General features: G+C 40.3%; 1 protein-coding gene across 1 annotated transcript in view; it reads left to right on the plus strand.

Moving 5' to 3' along the window:
* Positions 1-24,562, plus strand: part of FGD6 (FYVE, RhoGEF and PH domain containing 6) — a 61,685-nt gene that overhangs the window by 33,768 nt on the left and 3,355 nt on the right. Inside the window, exons 6-19 of the mRNA XM_075274480.1 lie at positions 4,407-4,558; positions 5,446-5,602; positions 6,936-7,023; positions 9,053-9,103; positions 9,961-10,019; positions 10,926-10,997; positions 15,069-15,137; positions 15,469-15,552; positions 15,644-15,723; positions 17,118-17,220; positions 18,081-18,224; positions 18,998-19,100; positions 20,822-20,946; positions 21,925-22,053. Of these exons, the coding sequence (XP_075130581.1) occupies positions 4,407-4,558; positions 5,446-5,602; positions 6,936-7,023; positions 9,053-9,103; positions 9,961-10,019; positions 10,926-10,997; positions 15,069-15,137; positions 15,469-15,552; positions 15,644-15,723; positions 17,118-17,220; positions 18,081-18,224; positions 18,998-19,100; positions 20,822-20,946; positions 21,925-22,053 (1,416 nt within the window). The remainder of the gene's footprint in view (positions 1-4,406; positions 4,559-5,445; positions 5,603-6,935; positions 7,024-9,052; positions 9,104-9,960; positions 10,020-10,925; positions 10,998-15,068; positions 15,138-15,468; positions 15,553-15,643; positions 15,724-17,117; positions 17,221-18,080; positions 18,225-18,997; positions 19,101-20,821; positions 20,947-21,924; positions 22,054-24,562) is intronic.

Raw genomic sequence — 24,562 nt, forward strand, 5'->3', positions numbered from 1 at the left:
TAAATGCTTGTTTAAAAAAAACAACTTGTTTTTAGTGCATTTTTTTCTTTTTTGGTCATTTTGTACATGCTGTTTCTCATTTGTTATTGAAGTCCTACAGATAACTCTATAGGAAAGGTGCTAGAAAATATACCATGCTAAAGGCATACTGCTTGGAAAAAAACCAACAACAAATGCAACAAATATTATAATTTTGTGTATGTAACCCCTTCAGTTGGGCCGAAGAGTTTGTTTTAGTTTTTTTTCTTTACAAATTTACATTCAAAAAACACAATGATAAAAGCTACAAGAGGTCAAACAGGAAACTATTAGAATTTATCAACACTGCCCCCATTTTCTCTTGGGAGAAACAGAAAAAAAAAATAACCTTATCTAGCAGGCGTTCCAATAATCACATGTTTTCTTTTCACGAGGAGCTACAGGCTTCAGTACATAGAATCCAAGAATATTTTTCCGCTATTTATCTACCGGCATAAGGGGACAAACACAAAAAAGCAATAATAGTTTGATTGACAGATGGACTGAGACCTTATTCATTCATCTGTTTTATTATGTAATCATCACTGTCTTGAACTGACAACACATGGCCGTTTTTATTTAATGGTCTTGTTGTGTCAATGGTTCAGCAATTCCCTAACAAAGGCAAAATTGGAAGTGATTCCCTTACAAGCCAGGCCAATGTAATAATTCAGCCCCGTAGGGCTGCAGAAAATTTCACATAGTATGCTACTGCCTTTACTTTAAGAAGCATACAGCCCACTTAATGGGGATGATGTGGAATGTTAAATATTCCAAGGTCTTGAAGGATTACTATTGGAATACTGCCACTTGATAGAGAGCAAGTCTGATAATATTGCTATCCACTTCATGACACTGTGGTGGACTGTGATACACATCAGCGTTCCCTTTGATGCTAGTGACTGGTTGGAGCTGAGGAGTGACAGGTATGTCTGAAGGACAATTGTGCACAGTTGAGAAATTCCCTAGGTTTATAGCCTTAAGCCCAAGCCTTAAAGGAAAATGCACTGAGATATTTGCTATCTAGAATGAGGAGTCCCATTAGTCACTGGTATTTTGTTTCCTGGAGTCATGTTACATCAGAAAGGCTACCAAGTCAGATCATTGGCAGGCTGTAATTGTGACTAATAGGAACTCCTTTTGTATGCAGTAGGTAGGAATGCACACTTGACACAAATTTAAGGTTTTCCAAAAAACATTATTTATTTATGCAGTGTTCTATTTCTTTACCATTACCATATGTTTCGGTATTACATCAGATGATATGCTTTGTGTATGAGTGGTGCTATTGGGTTTTATAGTAGCTTTCTCAGGATCATTTATTTCCATATATAGTTAATATCCTTCTAAAGACTAGTAGACTTTTTCTTTTGTAAAGACTATGCATCAGACACCTTCCTATATTGCAAAGATTTCTGCACTTTCCAGTATAGCCACAGCACTGGGTTCTCACATGATACAATGTACTTGACTTAAAATGATCAAACTCATTCCACAACCTGCTATTCCAGAAATAGAGGATCTCTGAGTCATACAATAAGCTATTGTTCACAGTGAGAATCTGTATACCATCTTTAACACTTTTAATTACTTCTATAGGGTTCTATAGGGGTATCCATGTTTGGGACATTTATATCTGTTGAGTAACAAAGTATCTGCATACACTAGGATTGCCAGCTGCCCATAAACTCATGAACAGCCTGAGGGGAAAATGGCTACATCATGGTTGTCCTTAAATGTCCACAATAAAAATCAGTGCGGAAATGTCTAGTAATGAAATTTGTGTCTGAATAGTCACAGCACAGGGCTTTCTTTGTACATCAACTGATGTTGTCAACACAAAAAGTAGGTCTTCTCTTGTGCGGTGTTTAAGATTCGGTATCTGTTTTAGAAAGAATGTGGCTGGTCAGTCACTGGTTCTCATTGGAGTGGAGGGGATATTACCTAGTAAGACAATCTATACCAATATTCGAGTATTTTACTTCCCATCTAAATCGGATTCACCTTATACGTGTCAGTTAAAAATAGAGATGGAGAGTTATCTAAAATGAACACTGATGGAAATATGTTGGTTTATTTATGTATTTTAATGAACTGATAATCCATAGAATACCTGTATACAGTGTTGGCCAAAAGTATTGGCACCCCTGCAATCCTGTCAGAGAATACTCATTTTCTTCCACAAAATGATTGCAATCACAAATTCTTTGGTATTATTATCTTCATTTAATTTGTCTTCAATGGAAAACCACAAAAAGAATTGTCAAAAAGCCAAATTGGATATAATTCAACACTAAACATAAAAAAGGGGGTGGACCAAAGTATTGGCACTGTTTGAAAAATCATGTGATGCTTCTCTAATTTGTGTAATTAACAGCACCTGTTACTTACCTGAGGCACCTAACAGGTGGTGGCAATAACGAAATCATACTTGCAGCCAGTTGAAATGGATTAAAGTTGACTCAACCGCTGTCCTGTGTCCTTGTGTGTATCACATTGAGCATGGAGAAAAGAAAGAAGACCAAATAACTGTCTGATGACTTGATAAGCAAAATTGTGAGGAAGCCTGAGCAATCTCAAGGCTACAAGTCCATCTCCAAAGACCTGAATGTTCCTGTGTCTACCGTGCGCAGTGTCATCAAGAAGTTTAAAGCCCATGGCACTGTGGTTAACCTCCCTAGATGTGTACGGGAAGAAAAATTGACGAGAGATTTCAACGCAAGATTGTGCGGATGGTGGATAAAGAACCTCGACTAACATCCAGACAAGTCCAAGCTGCCCTGCAGTCTGAGGGTACAACAGTGTCAACTCGTACTATCCATCGGCGTCTGAATGAAAAGGGACTGTATGGTAGGATACCCAGGAAGACCCCACTTCTTACCCAGAGACATAAAAAAGCCAGGCTGGAGTCTGCCAAAACTTCCCTGAGAAAGCCAAAAACGTTCTGGAAGAATGTTCTCTGGTCAGATGAGACAAAACTAGAGCTTTTTGGGAAAAGGCATCAACATAGAGTTTACAGGAAAAAAAGAGGCCTTCAAAGAAAAGAACACGGTCTTTACAGTCAAACATGGCAGAGGTTCCTGATGTTTTGGGGTTGTTTTGCTGCCTATGGCACTGGACTGCTTGACTGTGTGCATGGCATTATGAAGTCTGAAGACTACCAACAAATTTTGCAGCATAATGTAGGGCCCAGTGTGAGAAAGCTGGGTCTCCCTCAGAGGTCATGGGTCTTCCAGCAGGACAATGACCCAAAACACACTTCAAAAAGCACTAGAAAATGGTTTGAGAGAAAGCACTGGAGACTTCTAAAGTGGCCAGCAATGAGTCCAGACCTGAATCCCATAGAACACCTGTGGAGAGATCTCAAAATGGCAGTTTGGAGAAGGCCCCCTTCACATCTCAGGGACCTGGAGCAGTTTGCCAAAGAAGAATGGTCTAAAATCCCAGCAGAGCATTGTAAGAAACTCATTGATGGTTACCAGAAGCGGTTGTTCGCAGTTATTTTGTCTAAAGGTTGTGCTACCAAGTATTAGGCTGAGGGTGCCAATATTTTTGTCCGGCCCATTTTTGGAGTTTTGTGTAAAATGATCAATGATTTGACTTTTTTTCATTCTCTTTTGTGTTTTTTCATTGCAAGCAAAATAAATGAAGATATTAATACCAAAGAGTTTGTGCTTGCAATCATTTTCTGGAAGAAAATGAGTATTATCTGACAGAATTGCAGGGGAGCCAATACTTTTGGCCAACACTGTATATGAGTTACTGAACAGCGCAAATTATTTTATATTAGAGGAGATTTATAAAGAGTAGTAGTATACATACATGGTTAAAGAAGGTGAGATTAAATCAATTCTGGCTTGATAAATATTGTGAACTCACTATACATGTTAAACGCATTTATTTATTTACTTACGGTATATAGTGCCATGATATTCTGCAGCGCTTTACAGATATATTGTCAACACTGTCTCATATAGGGCTCACAATTTAACGTATCTTATGCCACCTCATGGCTGCTATCCTTATAGACCAATATTTTGGGATCATAAATTTTATACTTTTAGTGCATTTTGCAACTCTTCTTAGTCACTTCTCTTTTGGGAGACACTTTTCAAAACTGCTGAGCCAGATGTACCTATAAAAATAGGGGAAAACAACTGAGAAAACTGTTGTATTAACACATTTTTGCATCTAGATGTACGGTTAGTCAATGCATAAACGTATTTCTTTACACATACAAACACACTCCTGTATTTCATACTTTTTATTCCTCACCCTATACTAGTCTCATAGTGCTCTAGTAATTCTTTTAATATTTAGCATGTACAGTTTGTATGTAGAGGAAACGACTTTGCTCAGACCAGGGTTTGTTATCCTTACTTTGGCAGGATTTCCGCTATGCTGTGGCTCAAGCTTCCAAACATCTCGGGAAACCAGTGATTGAGGACAAGATCCTAAATCAGATCCTGTACTACCTGCCACAGCTGTATGAACTGAACAGAGATGTGCTGAGAGAGCTACGGGAGAGGATGTCTCAATGGTACTTTTTAATTTTTGTATTGCATGTACACACAGATAATTTGTCAGATGTCATTAAGGCTAAGGTCCCGTGTAGCGAGCTGCAGCCAAAAAGCGCTGCGGGAAACACCGCAGTGCAAACGCATCACTTTTTTGTCCGCAGAGCTTTTCAAAGAAAGTCCGCAGACTTTTCCTCTGTGGACTTTTTGTCTCTGTTATACCTATATGGAAAACACTAGTGTTTCTGTAAGTATAATTGTCATTCTGTGATTTACAAAGAAAAAAAAACGCAATGTTTTTTGAAATTGCAGCATTTTTCTGCAATGTGTGGATGGAATTAGCCAGAATCCCATTCACTTTGTGGGTACTATAAAATGCTGTGGTTTTCACTGCGGCCAAATCATGGCATTTTCGCTACTTGGGGCCCTGGCCTTACACAGTATTGAGTCGTTGTATTTTTTTTATTTTTTTTTTACACTTTTTGAGTCTTATTGCAATGTAAGAAAATAAAAATGATCAAATTTGCAATCCAGTTTACAATCTGTTACCACCTACGGTCATCCTGGTATCTTAAAAGAGTATTCCCATCTCGCACATTTAAACATGAGTCCCTGATCTCCTAAGAATTGAGGTTTTGCTGCTGATGTTCAGCTCTCTCTATTTTTATGTCTATTTGGGATCCAAGAATAGCTGAAGCTGTCTGCTTGACTATTTTCAGAACTCCCATATAACTGAATGGACAAAGCTGCAGGGAACTCTCCATTTTTGCAGTAATTGAGATAGATGGGACCATCTGTAGCATATCCAGTGAATATGTCCTAACTGTATGAAATTGTCCATGTTGTGTTTTTTTTTTGTAACGCACACGTGTTTGTTTTGTTTTTTAATTTTTTTTTCTTTACTTTGTAGGAGTGAGCAACAGAAAATTGCTGATATTTTTGTGAAGAAAGGTCCATACCTCAAAATGTATTCTACATATATTCGTGAATTTGATCGAAATGTGGCTTTGCTGGATGAACAGTGCAAGAAAAATGCTGCTTTTGCTGGAGTAGTTAAAGACTTTGAGGTAATAGAATTCCTAGTGCTTTATGTTACATTAGTCCACTTAGATCACAACGGATGAATGTGACAGTAATGGGGTATATTGTATTAGGCCAGGGCCCCACGTGGCGTAAACGCTGCAGAAAAAGCTCTTCTGTTCCTCTTCTTCCCTACCCCCTTAGTTCTCCTTCTTGTTGGTTGTGGGCTTTCAAAGCATGTTATTGTTTAAATTGCATAAAAGAAATACAATAAAAACATGTTGGAAAAAGAATACTTCTGTAGACTACAGTCACATCTGCATTGCAGTCTCTGTTTGGAAAGTCCATCCCAGTATGTGTACAAAATTGCCAGACAAAAAAGTCCTGCAAGTCTGACTTTTTGTGTCAGTCAGCTTCAGTTTCAAAGAATGGACACCCATCAGATCCCATTGTAGTGTATAATACCGGTCAGGGCTCCTGGTTACCAATCTATCCAGTTTCTAGCTCTCTAAGGCAAATACAGCTGAGTAGAGATGATCGAGTACTGTTCGGATCAGCTGATCCGAACATCACGCTCCATAGAAGTGAATGGATGCACCTGGTACTTCCGCTGTGATGGCGGCCGGCCGCTTAACCCCCCGCGTGCCGGCTACGTCCATTCATTTCTATGCGAGCGTGCTGTTCGGATCGGCTGATCCGAACAGTACTCGCTCGTTTCTACAGCTGAGGTTATGCCAAAGTGAAAGTGACATTATTACACTCTGAGGTCTGAAGAAAACCCAGAGTATAATAGGTGGAGATAAAAAAACAGAAAACAAAACATTCATACTCAGCTTCCCTTATCTCTTTTGGGCCTTCTTTGTGGCATCCGGTGCTCTCTCTCCACCTCTTTGGTGACGTCATGCGCCTGGGGTCACCTCTGAGGCCCATGATTGGGCCTCAGTGGGCGACATGGGCATGGAGTGCAATGAAACTGCCTATGTGACCGCTGGTGGTCAGATAGGCAGTGACCACCAAAGCCATCAAATCAGTGCAGAATTGTGTAGATTCTTTAATACAAGTGAAGCAGTCTGTAGTATGCTATAGTATGTACAGACTAATTTTTACATGTTATGCTCATATGGACCAGTCATAACTCATCATATAGAAAGTAATACATTTTTGCTGCTGTTGTACACTGTATTATGATACTGATGTATCTGATGTATGATACTGATGTATCATTGTAAGGTCTTATTCACACTTCCCTATTTGTTTCAGTATTTGTAAGCTAAAACATAGAAGCTGTAAAAACACTTTCCATTGGTCTTTGTTGACATCTGTGCTTTGGGAATGTGTGATATAACACTGTTTTAATGCGTTACACTTGGTTTCTTGCAGATGAGCCCTCGGTGTGCTAACTTGGCTCTGAAGCATTATTTACTCAAACCGGTTCAAAGGATTCCTCAGTACAGGTTACTTTTAACAGGTATACAAATAAGTTTCTGTAAAACATAGTAATACTAATTCAAAGGAAACCTCCATTGATTTGATTTTCTATTACTGTAATAATTTTTAAGTAGTAAATGCTATTTTAGGAATAGTATGAAAAACAAAAATAGAATGAGAGTACCTTACTGCTGGTGTTTTTCTGGCAAGAAAGGTTCACAAAGGTGGATGTACAGTTCAATAAGATGACGTGTAACGGTGTGTTTTGTATTTGGTTGAAAGTTCTTTCAACATTCTATCATGTCCTCCTCCTCTGTGTCCAATAGCCAATATCATGACGTGTAATGGTTTTGTATTTGGTTGAAGGTTGTTTCATGTCCTTCTCCAACACTACAGTTTGCTCCTCCTCCCCCTCCATTTTCATGGACACTTACAAACAAACAACTAATTCTAAGCCTGAGGCAGCACACACATTTCAAAGTCTAAAGGCATTGACCGTCGTATCGCACACACGGGCCGTCAGGTTCAAAGTCACGTGCCTTATTTGCCGGAATGAAGAGCGATAGGAGATGTGCTAGTGCCTTGCTGGAATGAACGAAGCGCGATCGGAGATGTGCTAGGGCTTTGCTGGAACGAACAAAGCACGATTGGAGTTGTGTTAGTGCCTTGCCGGAACGAACTAAGCGCGATCGGAAATGTACTAGTACCTTGCCGGAACGAACAAAGCGATCAGAGATGTCACCTATTTCATGCTTTGCCGCTTTCTCATTTGGCATTCTATAGAATGCCTATGCAATGTGTGAAATGGCGAATCGTTTCATACATTGCTGGCTAGTTTCGGCATTCTATACAATGCCTAGGCATTCTATTGAGTACCGGATTTCATACATTGCTAGTAACATATACACTTTTATACATTTTTACTGTTAAGGAATATTTAATTCTGTGTTCGAAAAAAAATCCTGGTTTGCAGTTTTGAACTGCTGTAGATTGAGCTGCTCCATTAAATGACTGGGCCATGACATCTACAAAATGTCAGGTCTTATGAGATGTTTCTCGTATGCAGTGGATAGTAGATAGGAGGCCTAGGATCATCTATGCATGTCCGTTCCTTGGGGACTGGGATTGATTTGGTGTTGATGCTGTGCAGTGAATGAGTAAATGTTGATGACAATGTAGCTGTCACTTTCAAGCACCGAGTATATGGAACAAGGGTTACAGCCTTTCCCCCCCCTCCCTTTGTTGCTTTTGTGACACCTCAGAGATGTATGTTTATTATTGTCTGTGAAATAAGAGATTAGTTATTTTTTAGGCTCATTGTGAAATATTACATCCAGTGCTCCACATCAAAGGGAAGCATTTCAGTGCCTGCTGGAGAGGGGCCTCCCGGCTAGCTGCAGACTATAGAGCTTTTCTACTCTTTGTATATCACCTCTGTGCCACATCAAAGCAGGCGGGTTCACGAAAGACATGCATTTCATATTAATGAAAGTCTCCTCTGCTTTGTTTTCTTCTGTTTAAGTGATGATGGATTTATTGTCTGTCTCCTACTGTATATTTCTTGGCATTTCCTCTGCAGAGAGGTGACTGAGCAGGAACTGGCATCTCTCCAAGAGATTTCAAGCATTTGTAGACATTTTATATAAAGATGTTGACGTCCATCTCTTTATGAGTAACAGCGATCTGTTCTGTTTGTTTTACTGAATATATTTAGATTTGGTGTTCATGTTATCTAATATACCATAAAGATATTATCTCCTTGTATTGAGCAGTAGGGTCTTGACTATAGACTAGTTCTTACTCGGTTATAAATGTAATGCATGTTATAGAGCACGTACAATCAGAACTGAAATGGATTCTGTTTTCTTTTGTTAAAGTAGCCACCTAGTGGTGATAAAGGGTATAGGTATTTATTCACTTCAGTGTCTTTTGTAAAATTATGTGTGCAGTATTTGTTTTTTGTTGTATTAAGGATAATGACACATTTTGAATTAATAATGAATTGTTGCCAGTTTGTGTTCTAATGTATGGCTTTCTGAAATAATTTTTTTTTTTTTGTTTTTCTTCAGATTACCTCCAGAATCTCTCACAAGAATCCTCTGACTACAGTGACACACAGGGTAATGCATGCATAGACATATATATCTATGTTGTTATAGGTACATCATGTGATTCTTGCTATATCCCTAATCAGTTTGGTTTTCTTAATCTTAAGATCCGTCCTCCTGTTCAATAGATCTGGCCCCTGCAGGAATAGATGTAAATTAGCTCTTATTCACCAAGTGGGTGGTATCCTGGGTGACAAAAACAAAAGGTTTCCACCCACTTTGTGAATAAGCTAAATTACGTATAATATTCCAGGGACCAAATCTTTTGACTGGATGGACAGATTTTTTTTAAAAATAAAAATGCCAAGTTGACCAAAGGCTCAGCGACAATCAAAAGATGTATGTCATATAGTATTTTGCACTTGGTGTCAGATTCTTGTGATTGCCTCTTTAAAATTTCATTGCGTATAAGTTATGCAGTGTGTGAATGTTCACAAAGCATCAGTAACAGATATTTCTATTTACACAGTCTGTAGTAAAGTATAGAGCAAATGAATGAGGTTTTACAAAACCTAATCAAATATTATAGAGAAAACCATGGCCGTAGGATTTCCCCCATGTTCATCCCATTGGTGTAAACCTTATCGTAACGGACGTCCAATGGTAATGGAAACATACCCTTATTCTGTTCTGTACATGCCATGTCACCATTAGCTTAGAAAAGGCATGTACCTAATTTTCATATTTAGGGTTTCCTAATGTTGTCTGACATATAAATTGTCAATAAATGTGTTATTGAGGCCACACAAAAATGTCTACTCTTCCTCAGCTGGTCATGGCAGGTAACTACTGCTTGTGCTAACTCTTTGTGCAGCGTCTGTTGGCATTTTCCAGTTACTAGTTAGTGTTTTTATTGTCTCTTTTTATAGCTGCCTTGAGTGTTGTCATAGAAGTTGCTAATCATGCCAACGACATCTTGAAGCATGGGGTAAGGACGCCACGTTATTACATTAGCCTTGGGAGAGATTTATTATGAAGAGAATTTTTAAAGTCTCCTTAGCCGTAATTTGCGCCATAGCTATAAAATGTTGCACAATGGGGCATATTTACAAAAACTGTCTTGCGCTAAGGCCTCACATAATGTCCTGCTGCAAAAAAGCGCAGTGGGAAAAACCTGCAGCCGCAACTCATTGCCGTTTTTCCTGCATAGCTTTTCACAGACTTTCTGTTTCAATTATGCCTATAGGGAAATCACCGTCATTTCTGTGGGTATAATTGACATGTTGCAATTTCGAAAACCATGATGGTGGTTTTGGAACGGTGGTATTTCCCGGACTGTGGCGATGGGATTCGCTAGGTTTTAACATTTATCCTATAGATAGAGGATGAATACTTTTTGGGATATAATCCCTTTAATTCCCTGGCCCTACTTTACAGAAACACAACTTTTTTTTTTTTTGTGTGGACTTTCTGCTTCTATCATACAGAAAACGCTATAGTTTCCGTTAGTATAATTGAGAATGCGTTTTTAAAATCTCAGCATTTCCGCTGCAGATTTTTTCTTCAATGTGTGGATGGGATTAGCCAGAATCCCATCCACTATGCAGGCAGTGTAAAATGCAGCAATTTTTTGTCTGCAGACACTGCAATTTTGCAATGTGAGGCCCCGGCTTAAAACATGAAAACTGTGAGCGATTGCTATGGGCAACTAAGACTGGAATTTGGTACAACTTTATGTTTAGCACTTCTTTGCCTATATGTCATTGCACCTTCTGTGTAACTCTCCTGTTTGGAGAGAAATTCTGCCAACTTTATTTTTAAAATGTTGCATTTGATGAATCTGCTGTAAGATCAGCGTGATCAGCTGCTGTTTTTTTTTTCATTCATTTGTAAGGACAATTTTCAAAAGCTTATGCAGATTCAGTATAGCCTGAATGGTCACCATGAAATTGTCCAGCCAGGACGGGTATGTATAACATTATTTCACACACAGTTTATTATTTGATAAACTATTTATTCATCCATTACTTTTTTAAGCTAAAGTCCCACATTGCTGAAAATATGTGGGGTTTTTTTTTTTTGCAGATTTTGCTGCATTTTTTTTTTGAAGGAATGGGAAATCTCAAGGAAGCTCTTATATTTCTCCCTTTTGCTCAATCCATTCCTAGATTTGGCTCAAGAAACCGCTGCAAAATCTGCAAGAAAAAAAGCTGCTTTTCTGCAGTATGTGGCCTTTTATATTAGTGTCATCCATTGACTACTAGTGCAAAGAAAACATGTCTGCTATTAATTTATGATGATTGTCTTATTCTGGGGTGGGCAATTAATTTTCCCATGAGGCCGCATAAGAAATTTAAACTATTCTAGAAGGCCATGTGCGCCGTGGCAAATTTAGCCCCACCCACTTCTATGTTGACTCCGCCCATTCCCAATCATCTTTTTATGTGCCCCCACAAAGTATAATCCTCCTACAATCACCCGTACATTATATGCCCCCACATTATAATGTTCCCTTCCAACTGCCCCACAGTATTAAGTCCCTCTTTTAGTGCTGCAGTTTAAACTGGTGGAAACTAGAGGGGGACATTAAACTCGGGCAGCTGGAAGCAACAATTAAACCGTAGGGGTAGCTGGAAGGTGACATTAAACTGGGGGCAACTAGAGGCAGACAGGTCCCCCTCCAGCTACTTGCACGGTTTAATGCCCCCTCCAGTTGTCCCCAGTTTAATGTCCCCCCAGTTTAGTGCCCCCTTCATCTACGCTCAGTTTCATGCCCCCCCCCCCTCCATTTCTCTACGAGTTTCATATCCCCCTTCATCTGCCCCACTTCATGTACCCCCTCCATCTCTCACCCACTTTCATGTCCCCCCTCCATATCTGTCCCCAGTATAACATTTTCCCTCCATATCTGCCCCAGTATAACATTCCCCTTCCATCCCTTCCCCAGTATAACATTCCCCCTCTATCTCTGCCCCCAGTATAACATTCCCCCTCCATTTCTGCCCCCAGTATAACATTCCCCCTCCATTTCTGCCCCCAGTATAGCATTCCCCCTCCATCTCTGCCCCCAGTATAACATTCCCCCTCCATCTCTGCCCCCAGTATAACATTCCCCCTCCATCTCTGCCCCAGTATAACATTCCCCCTCCATCTCTGCCCCCAGTATAACATTCCCCCTCCATCTCTGCCCCCAGTATAACATTCCCCCTCCATTTCTGCCCCCAGTATAGCATTCCCCCTCCATCTCTGCCCCCAGTATAACATTCCCCCTCCATCTCTGCCCCCAGTATAACATTCCCCCGCCATTTCTGCCCCCAGTATAGCATTCCCCCTCCATCTCTGCCCCCAGTATAACATTCCCCTCCATTTCTGCCCCCAGTATAGCATTCCCCCTCCATCTCTGCCCCCAGTATAACATTCCCCCTCCATCTCTGCCCCCAGTATAACATTCCCCCTCCATCTCTGCCCCCAGTATAACATTCCCCCTCCATCTCTGCCCCCAGTATAACATTCCCCCTCCATCTCTGCCCCCAGTATAACATTCCCCCTCCATCTCTGCCCCCAGTATAACATTCCCCCTCCATCTCTGCCCCCAGTATAACATTCCCCCGCCATTTCTGCCCCCAGTATAGCATTCCCCCGCCATTTCTGCCCCCAGTATAACATTCCCCCTCCATCTCTGCCCCCAGTATAACATTCCCCCTCCATCTCTTCCCCCAGTATAACATTCCCCCTCCATCTCTGCCCCCAGTATAACATTCCCCCTCCATTTCTGCCCCCAGTATAACATTCCCCCTCCATTTCTGCCCCCAGTATAACATTCCCCCTCCATCTCTGCCCCCAGTATAACATTCCCCCTTCATTTCTGCCCCCAGTATAACATTCCCCCTCCATTTCTGCCCCCAGTATAGCATTTCCCCTTCATTTCTGCCCCCAGTATAACATTTCCCCTTCATTTCTGCCCCCAGTATAACATTCCCCCTCCATTTCTGCCCCCAGTATAACATTCCCCCTCCATTTCTGCCCCCAGTATAACATTCCCCCTCCATTTCTGCCCCCAGTATAACATTCCCCCTCCATCTCTGCCCCCAGTATAACATTCCCCCTCCATTTCTGCCCCCAGTATAGCATTTCCCCTTCATTTCTGCCCCCAGTATAGCATTTCCCCTTCATTTCTGCCCCCAGTATAACATTCCCCCTCCATCTCTGCCTCTAGGTTACTGAGACACACACACACACACACACACACTATGTGTCCTGCCAGCACTAAGACACTCCTCCCTAATCAAGCAATGCGGGCCGGACTGAATCAGTCAGGGGGCCGGATATGGCCCGTGGCCGTACATTGCCCAGGTCTGGTCTTGTTGATCCATATGACCTCTTATCATAGTGAATAGAACTTTAGTAACTCAGATTATAGCAGGTTTATGACAACAACCAGTTCTGATGGAGCTGCATAGAATCAGCTGTGAAAACAGCTTGCGTGTGTTTAGCAGTAATAACTGTGACAGGTTAAACCGAGGAGAGAATTCATCTACCTTCGCATATGGAAGAGATCTGGTTGAGATTTTCTTGCGTTAGCAGTTCAGGTATAACTAGAGATAAGCATTCAATCTAGCACAGTTTTCAAATTGTAGCTTACTATTTCAAAATCTGCAGCAGGTTCTTAAAGGGAACTTGTCAGGTGTTTTTCCCACATTAAACCGACCTCAGAATGTGCAGCATCAGGTAATGCTTTAATGACCCTGTGAAGCGCAGTTGGCGTGTCTGATGCAGCCTGATACCCTACCTAACTGCCAGCCCAACAGGTTGTGATTTAATGCTCGACTGCATGATTGGATTAAGTTCTTCCCTGCCCCTTTTCACTTTTTAAAACTTAGTTATCATACTGACGACCTATCCACAGGATTTGTCAGTCATTATGTCATCTGTCCTGGTCTGACACTGCACAGATCAGGTTTGTTCTAGCAGCCTCCAGGTACCAGAAGTTGCTTATATACTGGGAGTGTGTGCAGAAGTGCTCCTGTTTAAGTAATGTGACACTGCAAATCCCCAGAACCAAAGCTATTCAATGGAAAACGTTGCTGGTGTTTCATGCACTTGAATAGGGGCTGGACAAACCCTTTAATTAGCTATGATTTATTTTGCCTACTTGTATAGACTAACATATTCTGCAGACATTTTTAAACACTGTCCATATACGGCTCACAATTTAAATTCCCTATCAGTATGTCTTTAGAGTGTGGGAGGAAACCAGAGGAAACAGGGAGCACGTATAAGCTCCTTTCAAATGTTGTCCTTGGTTGGATTCAAACCTAGAACTTCAGCTTGAACTAGTTCTAGGGACATGTCATTTCTCTTCACCATCTTTGATTTATTCCCATACCTTGAATACAGTGGTAAATTCAGTTTCTTTGGATATAATTTAGTAAAAAACACCCGTTTATATAAGAATCTCATTCCATCAAGACCGTGACCCTTAGAACATAATTGAGACAGGACTTAGGGAGAACTCTGTGCCTGTCCTTGAGTGACTCATCCAGAACCCTGTAAGTGATAAACACTATTAACTATGACAGGTTAAAGCGAGGGGTAAATGCATCTACTTACCCATATGGAAGTGATTTGCTTGAGTTATTCTTGTATTGCCCTGCCCTGCTTCTTAGGAATTGCAGCACCGCTCCTATTCAAGTAATAGGAGCGGTGCTACAAGTGTTTTCTGTTAAAAAGCATCTCTTGGCACCTCTAGAACAGCTGGTGTGTGGGGTCCATGTGTCAGACCCTGACAGATCCACATACTGTTGACCCATCTTGTGGAAAACCCCTTTTAAGGTAAATTTGCATATTACAGTCTAATGTATTAAAAGCTTATAAGCAACAGAAAGCTTAGTGAGGGGCACCATAACTATACCTGCTGCAGAAATTTTATACCTGACAGGTTCCCTTTAAATTGAAGTCTGTGTTAGTGAATCTTGTGACGGCTCTACATCATCTCTTTTTTCCCTTTTATTCTTATTGTTTTATTTTGCTTGCTCAGGTCTTTCTGAAAGAAGGGACTTTGATGAAGCTTTCCAGGAAGGTTATGCAACCACGAATGTTTTTTTTGGTAAGATGCCAGAGTAGTGAAAACATGCTTGAGGAAACATAGGCAAACAGAAATCTTATGCATTTTGTATTGTGTTTATTCACCCTTTTTACTATTTTATATGGGTGACTATACCTGCACTTCCTCCACATGTTGAATTAAAGGTACTGCAAGTAATTATTTTCTACATTCAAAGCTTTAGTAATGTAAGCTTAAAGTACGTAACTGACAGTAATATTATACCAGTTGCACTAAACAGAACTTGCCTACGTATGTGATTACATTAGCAGTGGAGACATTATATTACTTTATGCAATGCACTAATATAACTTTTTTTTTTTTCTTTCTTTAGTTCAATGATACTTTGTTATATACCACCCCTGTCCAGTCAGGAATGTACAAACTTAACAATATGCTCTCTTTGGCTGGGATGAAGGTAGGTTTGTATATAGAGTAATGTTATGGAATACACTTTCATACACATAGTGGGGCACTATATTTTATTACTTTTTGTTTTGCCCGTCCAGGTGAGGAAGCCAACCCAAGAAGCCTATCAGAATGAGCTAAATATAGAAAGTGTGGCAAGATCATTCATTTTGTCTGCCAGGTATGATGCTAGTATATTAATCATAGCTTGTGTTAGGGTGCATTCACACTGAGTAAACGCTAGCTTATTCTGAACGTAAAACACGTTCAGAATAAGCGGCGTCTAAAGCAGCTCCATTCATTTCTATGGGAGCGGGGATACAAGCGCTCCCCATAGAAATGAATGGGCTGCTTCTTTCACTCCGTGCAGTCCCATTGAAGTGAATGGGGAGTGCCGGCGTGTACGCTCCGGCATGAGCAGAGCTTGCCGTATACGCCGGCACTCCCCATTCACTTCAATGGGACTGCACGGAGTGAAAGAAGCAGCCCATTCATTTCTATGGGGAGCGCTCGTATCCCCGCTCCCATAGAAATGAATGGAGCTGCTTTAGACGCCGCTTATTCTGAACGTGTTTTACGTTCAGAATAAGCTAGCGTTTACTCAGTGTGAATTCACCCTTAATGTTCAGTTCTCTTCTGTAACTTATGCCTATTTAATATTTATTCTGCTCACTTACAATGGTGCTATGCAACTTATTTTCAAGTGTCCTTTTCAAAAGTTGGGACGGTCAGAAATGCCTCATTCTGTGCAGTGGTAGACTCTATCTTGAAAGATTTTGCAGTGCCCAATAAATGAGAAGGAAATATATTTCTTTAATAAGACATATTACAAAGTTTCTTATATTCATTTATGAAAAGTTGTTTCGTAATTGAAGGTACACTTTAATAGTTACACAGTGCATCTTTGGGATGTCCATATTCAAACTTCCCTTTTTCATGGACGACACACTGTCCTGTTATTGTCATGGCTATGTTTTGTCCATGGTTATCCATTTTTGACATTGGTAAAAAAAAAAGGATCAACCGTTTTCTTTTAAACAGAATTGGCTCAGGGGCTGTACGTGATTTTCGTCTGCAAACTGGGCCAAATTAAAGAATCTCTTATACATATACTCTTTTAAAATCAAGGGCCATGAAAAACAAAAGTGTGAACAAGTTGTAATGCAGGACAGATTGAGACAAATCATCCACAGCTTGAGACACTCTGCTCCACTGTGGCTAGCAGATGAGGATCCTGAGAAAAGATTCCCCTGTATTAACTCAGTATTCCCTAATAGGGTATAGGAAAGTGGGTTTTCTAAATAAAATTACTATTGAAGATAGATGGCTATCTCAGATTCCAAAAAGATAAAAATAAGCTATGCGGTTTACAGATATAGTACGAAGAGAAAAGGTAACAGACTGAACGAGACTATGCTAACAGTTCTTGCCATTCAAGCATGGGTGGCGTAGCAATATAGGCAGATAGTTGTTTTTGGGTTTTTTTTTATAGGCAAAATAGCATACATCTCAAACTCAGAAGATTTGTTTTTTGTCAATAAGAAATGTAATTAAGCTTTTTCTTCTTTTTAACAGCTCAGCCACTGAGAGAGATGATTGGCTTGATGCAATTTCTACAGCAATAGAGGCTTATGCAAAGAAGAAAATTACCTTCAATCCCACAAAAAGTCAGGAAGAGGTACTATATGTCTAATAAGAATAAACAATTTGTGATTACTCAGCGGTTTTCTTTTCTTTTTAACAATATTATTATTATTATAAATCAAGATAAGAATATGCTACAATATGTTTATTAACTAAACTTCACACTCATTGGATATAATGGCTTCTATAATATTTTCTGCTGAGTGTGATTCTATATTCGTGCACAGAATGTTATGTGGTGGGCAAGTAGAAATCTGGATGATTGCTGCTGTATCAAACTAGGACATAGCCTTTAAGGGTCAGTTCACACGTGAAAACCGCCTAGCTTATTTGTGCGAGGTAAAAAACCTCGAGGAGTTTTTTTGACGCTGTTTTTTGCATTCCACGCGGTTTTTGACGCGGTTTTCGCTAGCGGTTTTCGCTAGGGTTTTTTTTTCCTATATGTGCTATAGAAACTGCAGGCGAAAACCGCGCGGTTTTTTGCAAAAAACCGCGCGGTTTTGTGTGCAAAAAACCGCGCGGTTTTTTACCACGCGGTTTTCGCCTCCCATTCACTTCTATGCAATTCTTCAGGCGTTTTCCGCCTGAAGAAAGGTCATGTCCCTTCTTCAGGCGGAAAACGCTAGGAGGAAAAAAAAAGCTAGTGGTCTACATAGACCACCATGTTAAAGGAGAGGTTTTTGAAGCGAATTCCGCTGTCAAAAACCTCCCCTTTGCCCACGTGTGAACTAGCCCTAATGCCTCAGGACATAGACAATGCAAAAGTGGGATTTCCAAGATCTTTGGTCAGGTGGAAAGCGCAACTGAATTGTATAAAAACCAGAGAAATGCTTCTGTCTGTGTATAAAATATATAAGAACCAATACAAAAACATATTATTTTTTATTTTTTCAGGCTGATCCTGAAGAGGAAGGAGATAATACTATTGGATCAAAGGCACCAATCTGGATCCCTGATGGCAGAGCCACAATGTGCATGATCTGTACTAGCGAATTTACTCTGACCTGGAGAAGACATCACTGTAGAGCATGTGGAAAGGTCTGTCCTTATGTTAGGCTATGTCCTGTTATGCTGGACTGTTTAAACTATTAAGTAAATTCCACTTCGGTCCCTGTCCCCAGTGGGGCTCACAATTAAATTTCACTAACGTATTGGGGTGAGTTCTATAGGAAGTAAATTAACTTGCTGTGCAGGCTGTGTTATGAGAAAACACTTTTTACCATATGGCTAAAATTACAAAAAAAAAATTTGAGAATGTTATTTTATGCAATTTTTGAAGCCAAAAGGAGTGAATTTAAAAAAAAATTGATCTAACCTTTAAATGAGTTGTCCAGAAATATTAATTCTCATCCTTTTGTGATCCACTCATGGTTTTGGCCTCAAATACAGCATCAACAAAACCCCAACAGGTGTCCTTATCCTATTATTCTATATATGATTTGCAAGGAACTGGTTATTGATAATACTTAGTCCTGTAAACTTATACAGATCTAACTAACTACTCTTTACAACCTTGTATAATAGGGTATATCTGATTAAGCTCATGACTCTAAGGTTGGGTATACATAGTGATATTGGACACAGCTCCCCTAATTGTAACCAAAGATCATGATTTTGTCCTGAGACACCTTCAATAATGTATATCAATGGCGTTGCTTTGTGACCCATGAGAATGATGTGACTGCAAATTTGAGATTCAAAATAAAAATGCAGCAATCCTTAGGGTCACAGTGCAACCGCATTCACTTATATTAATTAAGTGGTCACAGGGCCATTGTACCTAAGTATCATGTTATATACTTGGCTTCTAGATTGTTTGTCAGGCCTGCTCAACAAACAAGTACAGTCTGGAATATCTGAAGAATCATTTAGCCCGTGTGTGTGATCACTGCTTTCAAGAACTCCAGAAGCAAGGTATTTTAGCATTGCAGTCATTACTAATTGTGGTCTTTTCGAAGGAAACAGACATCCATGCCAATAACAGTGTGCAGCTGAATCTCCAGCTGTCTGACATGCCCAATGACTGTATAAGGTTGCTGATAACACTGAGTAATTGCTTTCAAACTCAAGTTGTCATTAGCCGCCACGGGAAAATTAGACTGCATGTGGTTGCTAGAGTATTTGGCTATTCCTGGTTTCAGGGGACTATGAAACCTGCCTGAGACTACATACTTGACAGTAAAGAGCCTTATTAACATATCAGGTACAGAAATTAACGGCACCGATGGCTCTAGAATGGTGCAAAAAAATCTGAATGTACTAGAATGAATGTTGCAGTGCCTATTAAGGGTTGCAAAGATTCGGATTTAGTGGAGAAGGTGAAAAGTCTTAAAAAGCACAACCACAGAATGCAGTGTCCATGATGCAGTTGGAGCAGCCCATTCTAGGCCTTATTCACATGTCAGTGTTTTGCATCATTAATTTTGAGCCAAAAGCTATGAGCTGATAAAAACTCACAACAGGCTGAGATCTTTCCTTATCTCTGTGAAATCTCCACTCTCGGTTTTTGCTCACAATCCCTTATGCAAAGTGTTAAAAAAACAAAACAAAACAAAAAATTCACACTTGTGTTTGAATAAGGTTTTAGTTCTCTAGGAATGAATGTATGATGTTTAATGTGAGTTTCTTCACGTTTGTCATATTGCTAGTCACATGTCTGTTTCTATTAGTCAATAAATCCGATTGCAATTACAGATATAATACTGATGAATGAGTGATGGAATATTGGAGGAATATTCAAGCAATCTCTTTCATTATATGTTCATATTCTGGACCTTTATTATGGACGTATACCAGTACAGCCTTGTAAACCTTTATTTCTGCTTAATTCAGACATCTATTTTTTAATGGCTGTGTGCTGCCACTGTTCTCCACTGACAGCAGATAGTCCTTTCACTTGATGGAGGTTCTGCTCTCCGTAGTTCGGGGCCGCATGGGGACCCAAAAGAAAGAGAGCCTGTCCGCTTAAAAAGAAGTTATCCAAGGACACCTGTGGACCCCGTAGAATAGAGAGAAAAGTCCTGCAAGGGGTATTTTACGCAGAATCTATGGCACAGTCCAATGCAGATGTGAACCTAGTCTTATATTATTAAAAAAAATATATATATATATCAGCCGTTTTTTGTTGTTTTTTTTTTTGCTATATTTTGCGGACCGTAAAAGTATTATGGTCGTGTAAGATCAGCCTTAGAAGAAGGATGGAGTACACTGCTGGTCTGAGCTGAAACCAGGAAGTGGAGGGAAAGGAGATAGGAAGGGCAGGTGGAACCATGAGATGGGAAAACCAATTTTTTTTTTTACTAGCAGTTTTCACTATCTCAGTTTAGGCCACTTTCACATTTGCATATTTTGGTCAGTGTTTGTGGGTGTGTGTTCAAAACACAAAAGCATAATTATATTTTTAAGGGACTTTGACTAATGTGACATTCATACTAATAGATTGTTATATCCTGTATAAGTCTTGCCACAAAATACTTAACCATAAATGGTCATAAAATCTGTATTTCATCTGTTTGATGTGTATTCACTTGTCTTGGTAATTTTATGTTTTGTAATAAAATAGGAAAAATCTAGACTTTCTAGCTGATGATGCACGCATAATGTTTTTTCTTTTTTTTTTATTCGTTTTTACATAGACAGCCAATGCATGGCCAAGACAGGCTCACCTGCAAACCACAAGTCCCCTTCTAGTGCACTTTCCTCAGTGCTCCATAGTATTCCATCTGGGAGGAAACATAAGAAAATCCCTGCAGCTCTTAAAGTAAGTTTGTTTATACTTCAGTAATACAATATGAACTCAACCCCCCCCCCCCCTCCATTTTTAAAGTGGAACTTTCATGTCCTCTAACATTTTGAGAGTTGTTTACCACTGCAAAGCTATCCGGTTTGCTGGGTATCTGCCATGGTTGCAGAGATACCGATGTGGTTAGTTTTGATACTGATATCACTACACCATCAGGGACATTGACCTCACAGTTCAGCAGACCTCTGCCACCATGACACTTTTATAGGCTTGTACTGTCAGAAGGGGGCATTCCTCCAGTATGTGTGTAATGTAATATTACTGAATAACTTTTGCTAAGGCCCAGTTAGGAAAATGTAGTTAAAAAAAATGTATCAAAAATGCATTGTGCTTTTTTCTGCAGTGTTTTGCATTGAGTTTTTGCTTTGTTTTTTCCTTACCCTACAGTATTAATGCGATATGCTATATGCAATTCTGCATTTCAAATTAACATTGTGTGTTAATATGCAGCTTTTTTTTCTGCAATGTGTAGATGAGATTTAGAAAAATCTCATTCACTTTGCTAGTACTGCAGCAGCCAAAAATGCTGTGTTTCTGCAACATAGGGGACTTTGCCTATAAATGTGTTGTCCAGATTTAGCAAAACACAGCTACGTTACTCCAGAAACAGTGCTAGACGGTTACACAGGTTGCAAGAAATATTTTAGCTTTGAGATTTTGGGCATCATTCACTTCAGTAGAGCTAAACTGAAACACCAGACACAACCCATTTGCATGTGTGGTACTGTATCTGATAGAAAACAGCCGTGTCTTTTTTTTTTTTTCTTTTTTTTTTTTTTTTAAATCCCCTTTAATGTATAGAGCTGAGATTTACTCTGTAGTCTCAGCCATCATACTTAAACAGTTCCTATGCCATACACAGAGTTGAACGTAACTCTATATGTAATGTAGAAATTGATAGCTCTGGGCTGTTCTAAATCTAACATATTTTTTCAGGTGTCAGCCAGCACAGAAGATTCCACAATGAGTGGTTACTTACATAGATCAAAGGGCAGTAAAAAACCTTGGAAACAACTGTGGTTTGTCATAAAGAATAAAGTCCTATATACATATGCGGCTAGCGAGGTAAGATTCTGTATCTTTTCATATATCCTTGTCTCACCAGTTACTTATTTCATTTTCATTTATAGCACAATGTATTCAGCAATACTTTACAAACAATTGGCCTGACTCCCTCTCAAGCAGGGCTCACAATCTAAAGGCGGGTTCACACTACTGTCAAAGCATGAGAGCAACAAACATTAAACAAGAGATGAAAACTGAGTCCCCTCCATATGCACAGAGAGGAAGGGGCCTCTATCTGTGTCCATTACTCCACCACCATTAATGGCCGTCATAGGATGAGAGCAATGGATTGTAATAATGATAGTGTGAACATACCTTAAACATGACTGTAAGAAAAAAACAAAAACAAACCAAGAGTTCACTCATTATTTGGAAAGCAATGCAATGCTGCTTTTAAAGGGGCCGTACAAGAATTTTAGGGAAAAAAAAAAGAAGAGAAGCTGCAAAGGCTCCAAAATAAAATAAATAACAACAACTAAAGCAAAGTTTTCATCTGTGTTGGAGTTTCTGTAGGAGACTCCACTGCAGATTTTGCCCAAAATTGGTGGAAAGAAAAGTCCTGCACGGAGAGCTTTTCTCTCCACTGTTTTCAGTATAACCCCCCCCCACACACATACATATATATATATATATATATATATATATATATATTCATAATACATTAGTTTATTCCCCTGCATGACCTTATGACATCCAAATAGCATTGTTAGATTTGCAGTTTACTGCTCTGTGCCACCTAGAAGTAACCCTTTAACCACTATCAGAGACAGTGTATAGAGGAACATCACCAGGCTATGACCAGTATCCTTGGCTTAATATATGTTCAATGTCTCAAACATTGACATTCAGTATAAGCATTTAGTGGTAAAAGACCCATATTTCAGTAGCCCAGAACTACATTTTCTGTATTGCTCTTTACCTATGTCAGATTGATGTCCTCTAGAAACTCTTACTATTATTTTTTTTTCTGTACACACATAAAAACTAGGGCATTTTAAATACCATGGTGAATTCTAAGTATATAAGAAAAACGTTGCCAAATCAGAAACACCAAATGTGTAAAAAATATGAAAAGGTTTTATTTGAAAATACATAAACATATAATCACATCAAAAGACATAATTTAGAAAGGAAAAGAAAAAAAGTGGGAGCCAATGCTGCCAAATTACTGTGAGAGAGTGAAGTGTGTGGTCTGAGAAGACAGGTACCGTATTTTCCGGACTATAAGGCGCACATAAAAACCTACGATTTCCTCAGAAATCGTAAGTGCGCCTTATAGTCCGGTGCGCCTTATATATGGATGGAAGCGGCGGCAAAGTCTGCGTGCCGCTTCCAGACGTACATAAAAGGCACCGTAAGGGTGCATTCACACTACGGAACGCCGGCGTGTATCACAGCCGTACACGCCGGCGTTACAGCAGGGCTGCCGGACACTTCCTATTCATTTCTATGGGAGCCGGCATGCGAGTGCTCCCCATAGAAATGAATGGACAGACACTTCCCATTCATTTCTATGGGAGCCGGCATGCGAGTGCTCCCCATAGAAATGAATGGAAAAAAGCAGTCCATTCATTTCTATGGGGAGCGCTCGCATGCCGGCTCCCATAGAAATGAATGGGAAGTGTACGGCAGCCCTGCTGTAACGCCGGCGTGTACGGCTGTGATACACGCTGGCGTTCTGTAGTGTGAATGTACCCTTAAAAGTTATATTAAACTACCCCCCCGGTTTAAAATAAAACCCTGAAACAGAATGTGAAACTTACCGAGCAGTGCAGGGTGGGCGGGCGGGCATTCAGGCCTCCTCTTCCTCCGATGTCCTGACCACTTCCTCCGGCGCTCGCGAACTGATAATGGCCTGGGCGCATGCGCAATATCATAATGCTTCTACTACGGCTACTGCGCATGCGCCCAGGCCATTATCAGTTAGCGAGCGCCGGAGGAGGAGGACGGAACATCGGAGGAAGAGGAGGCCTGAATGCCCGCCCACCCTGCACCGCTCGGTAAGTTTCACATTCTGTTTCAGGGTTTTATTTTAAAACGGGGGGGGGGTAGTTTAATATAACTTTTACGGTTAGGCTCTATCAGCATGATTTTGCTGAGAGCCCCTCCTCGCCTGCCGAGCGCTTACAATAGAAGCGGCTGGCACGCGGGGGGTTAAGCGGCCGCTGGCAAAGTCTGCGTGCCGCCGCTTTCAATAACATCTAATGCGCACCGGACTGCGCCTTATAGTCCGGTACGCCTTATGTATGAACTGAGACGGACTATAAGGCGCTCATGGGCAATGCGCCTTATAGTCCAGTGCGCCTTATAGTCCGTAAAATACGGTATGTCATAGCCAGGCAGCTAAAGGCTCGTTCACATCTGTGCCCAGGAGTCCGTTCTGCAGGTTTCCGTTTCCTGCACAAAACTGGACAGGAGACGGAAACCTGCCGGCATCTTTCATTTGAATGGGTTTGAAAAGTGTCCAGCCGTGTGCGCTAGTGAGCGTTTTATGCTTTCTGCGGCAAAA

Source organism: Leptodactylus fuscus, chromosome 5, assembly GCF_031893055.1.
Source record: "Leptodactylus fuscus isolate aLepFus1 chromosome 5, aLepFus1.hap2, whole genome shotgun sequence".
Taxonomy (NCBI): Eukaryota; Metazoa; Chordata; class Amphibia; order Anura; family Leptodactylidae; genus Leptodactylus; species Leptodactylus fuscus.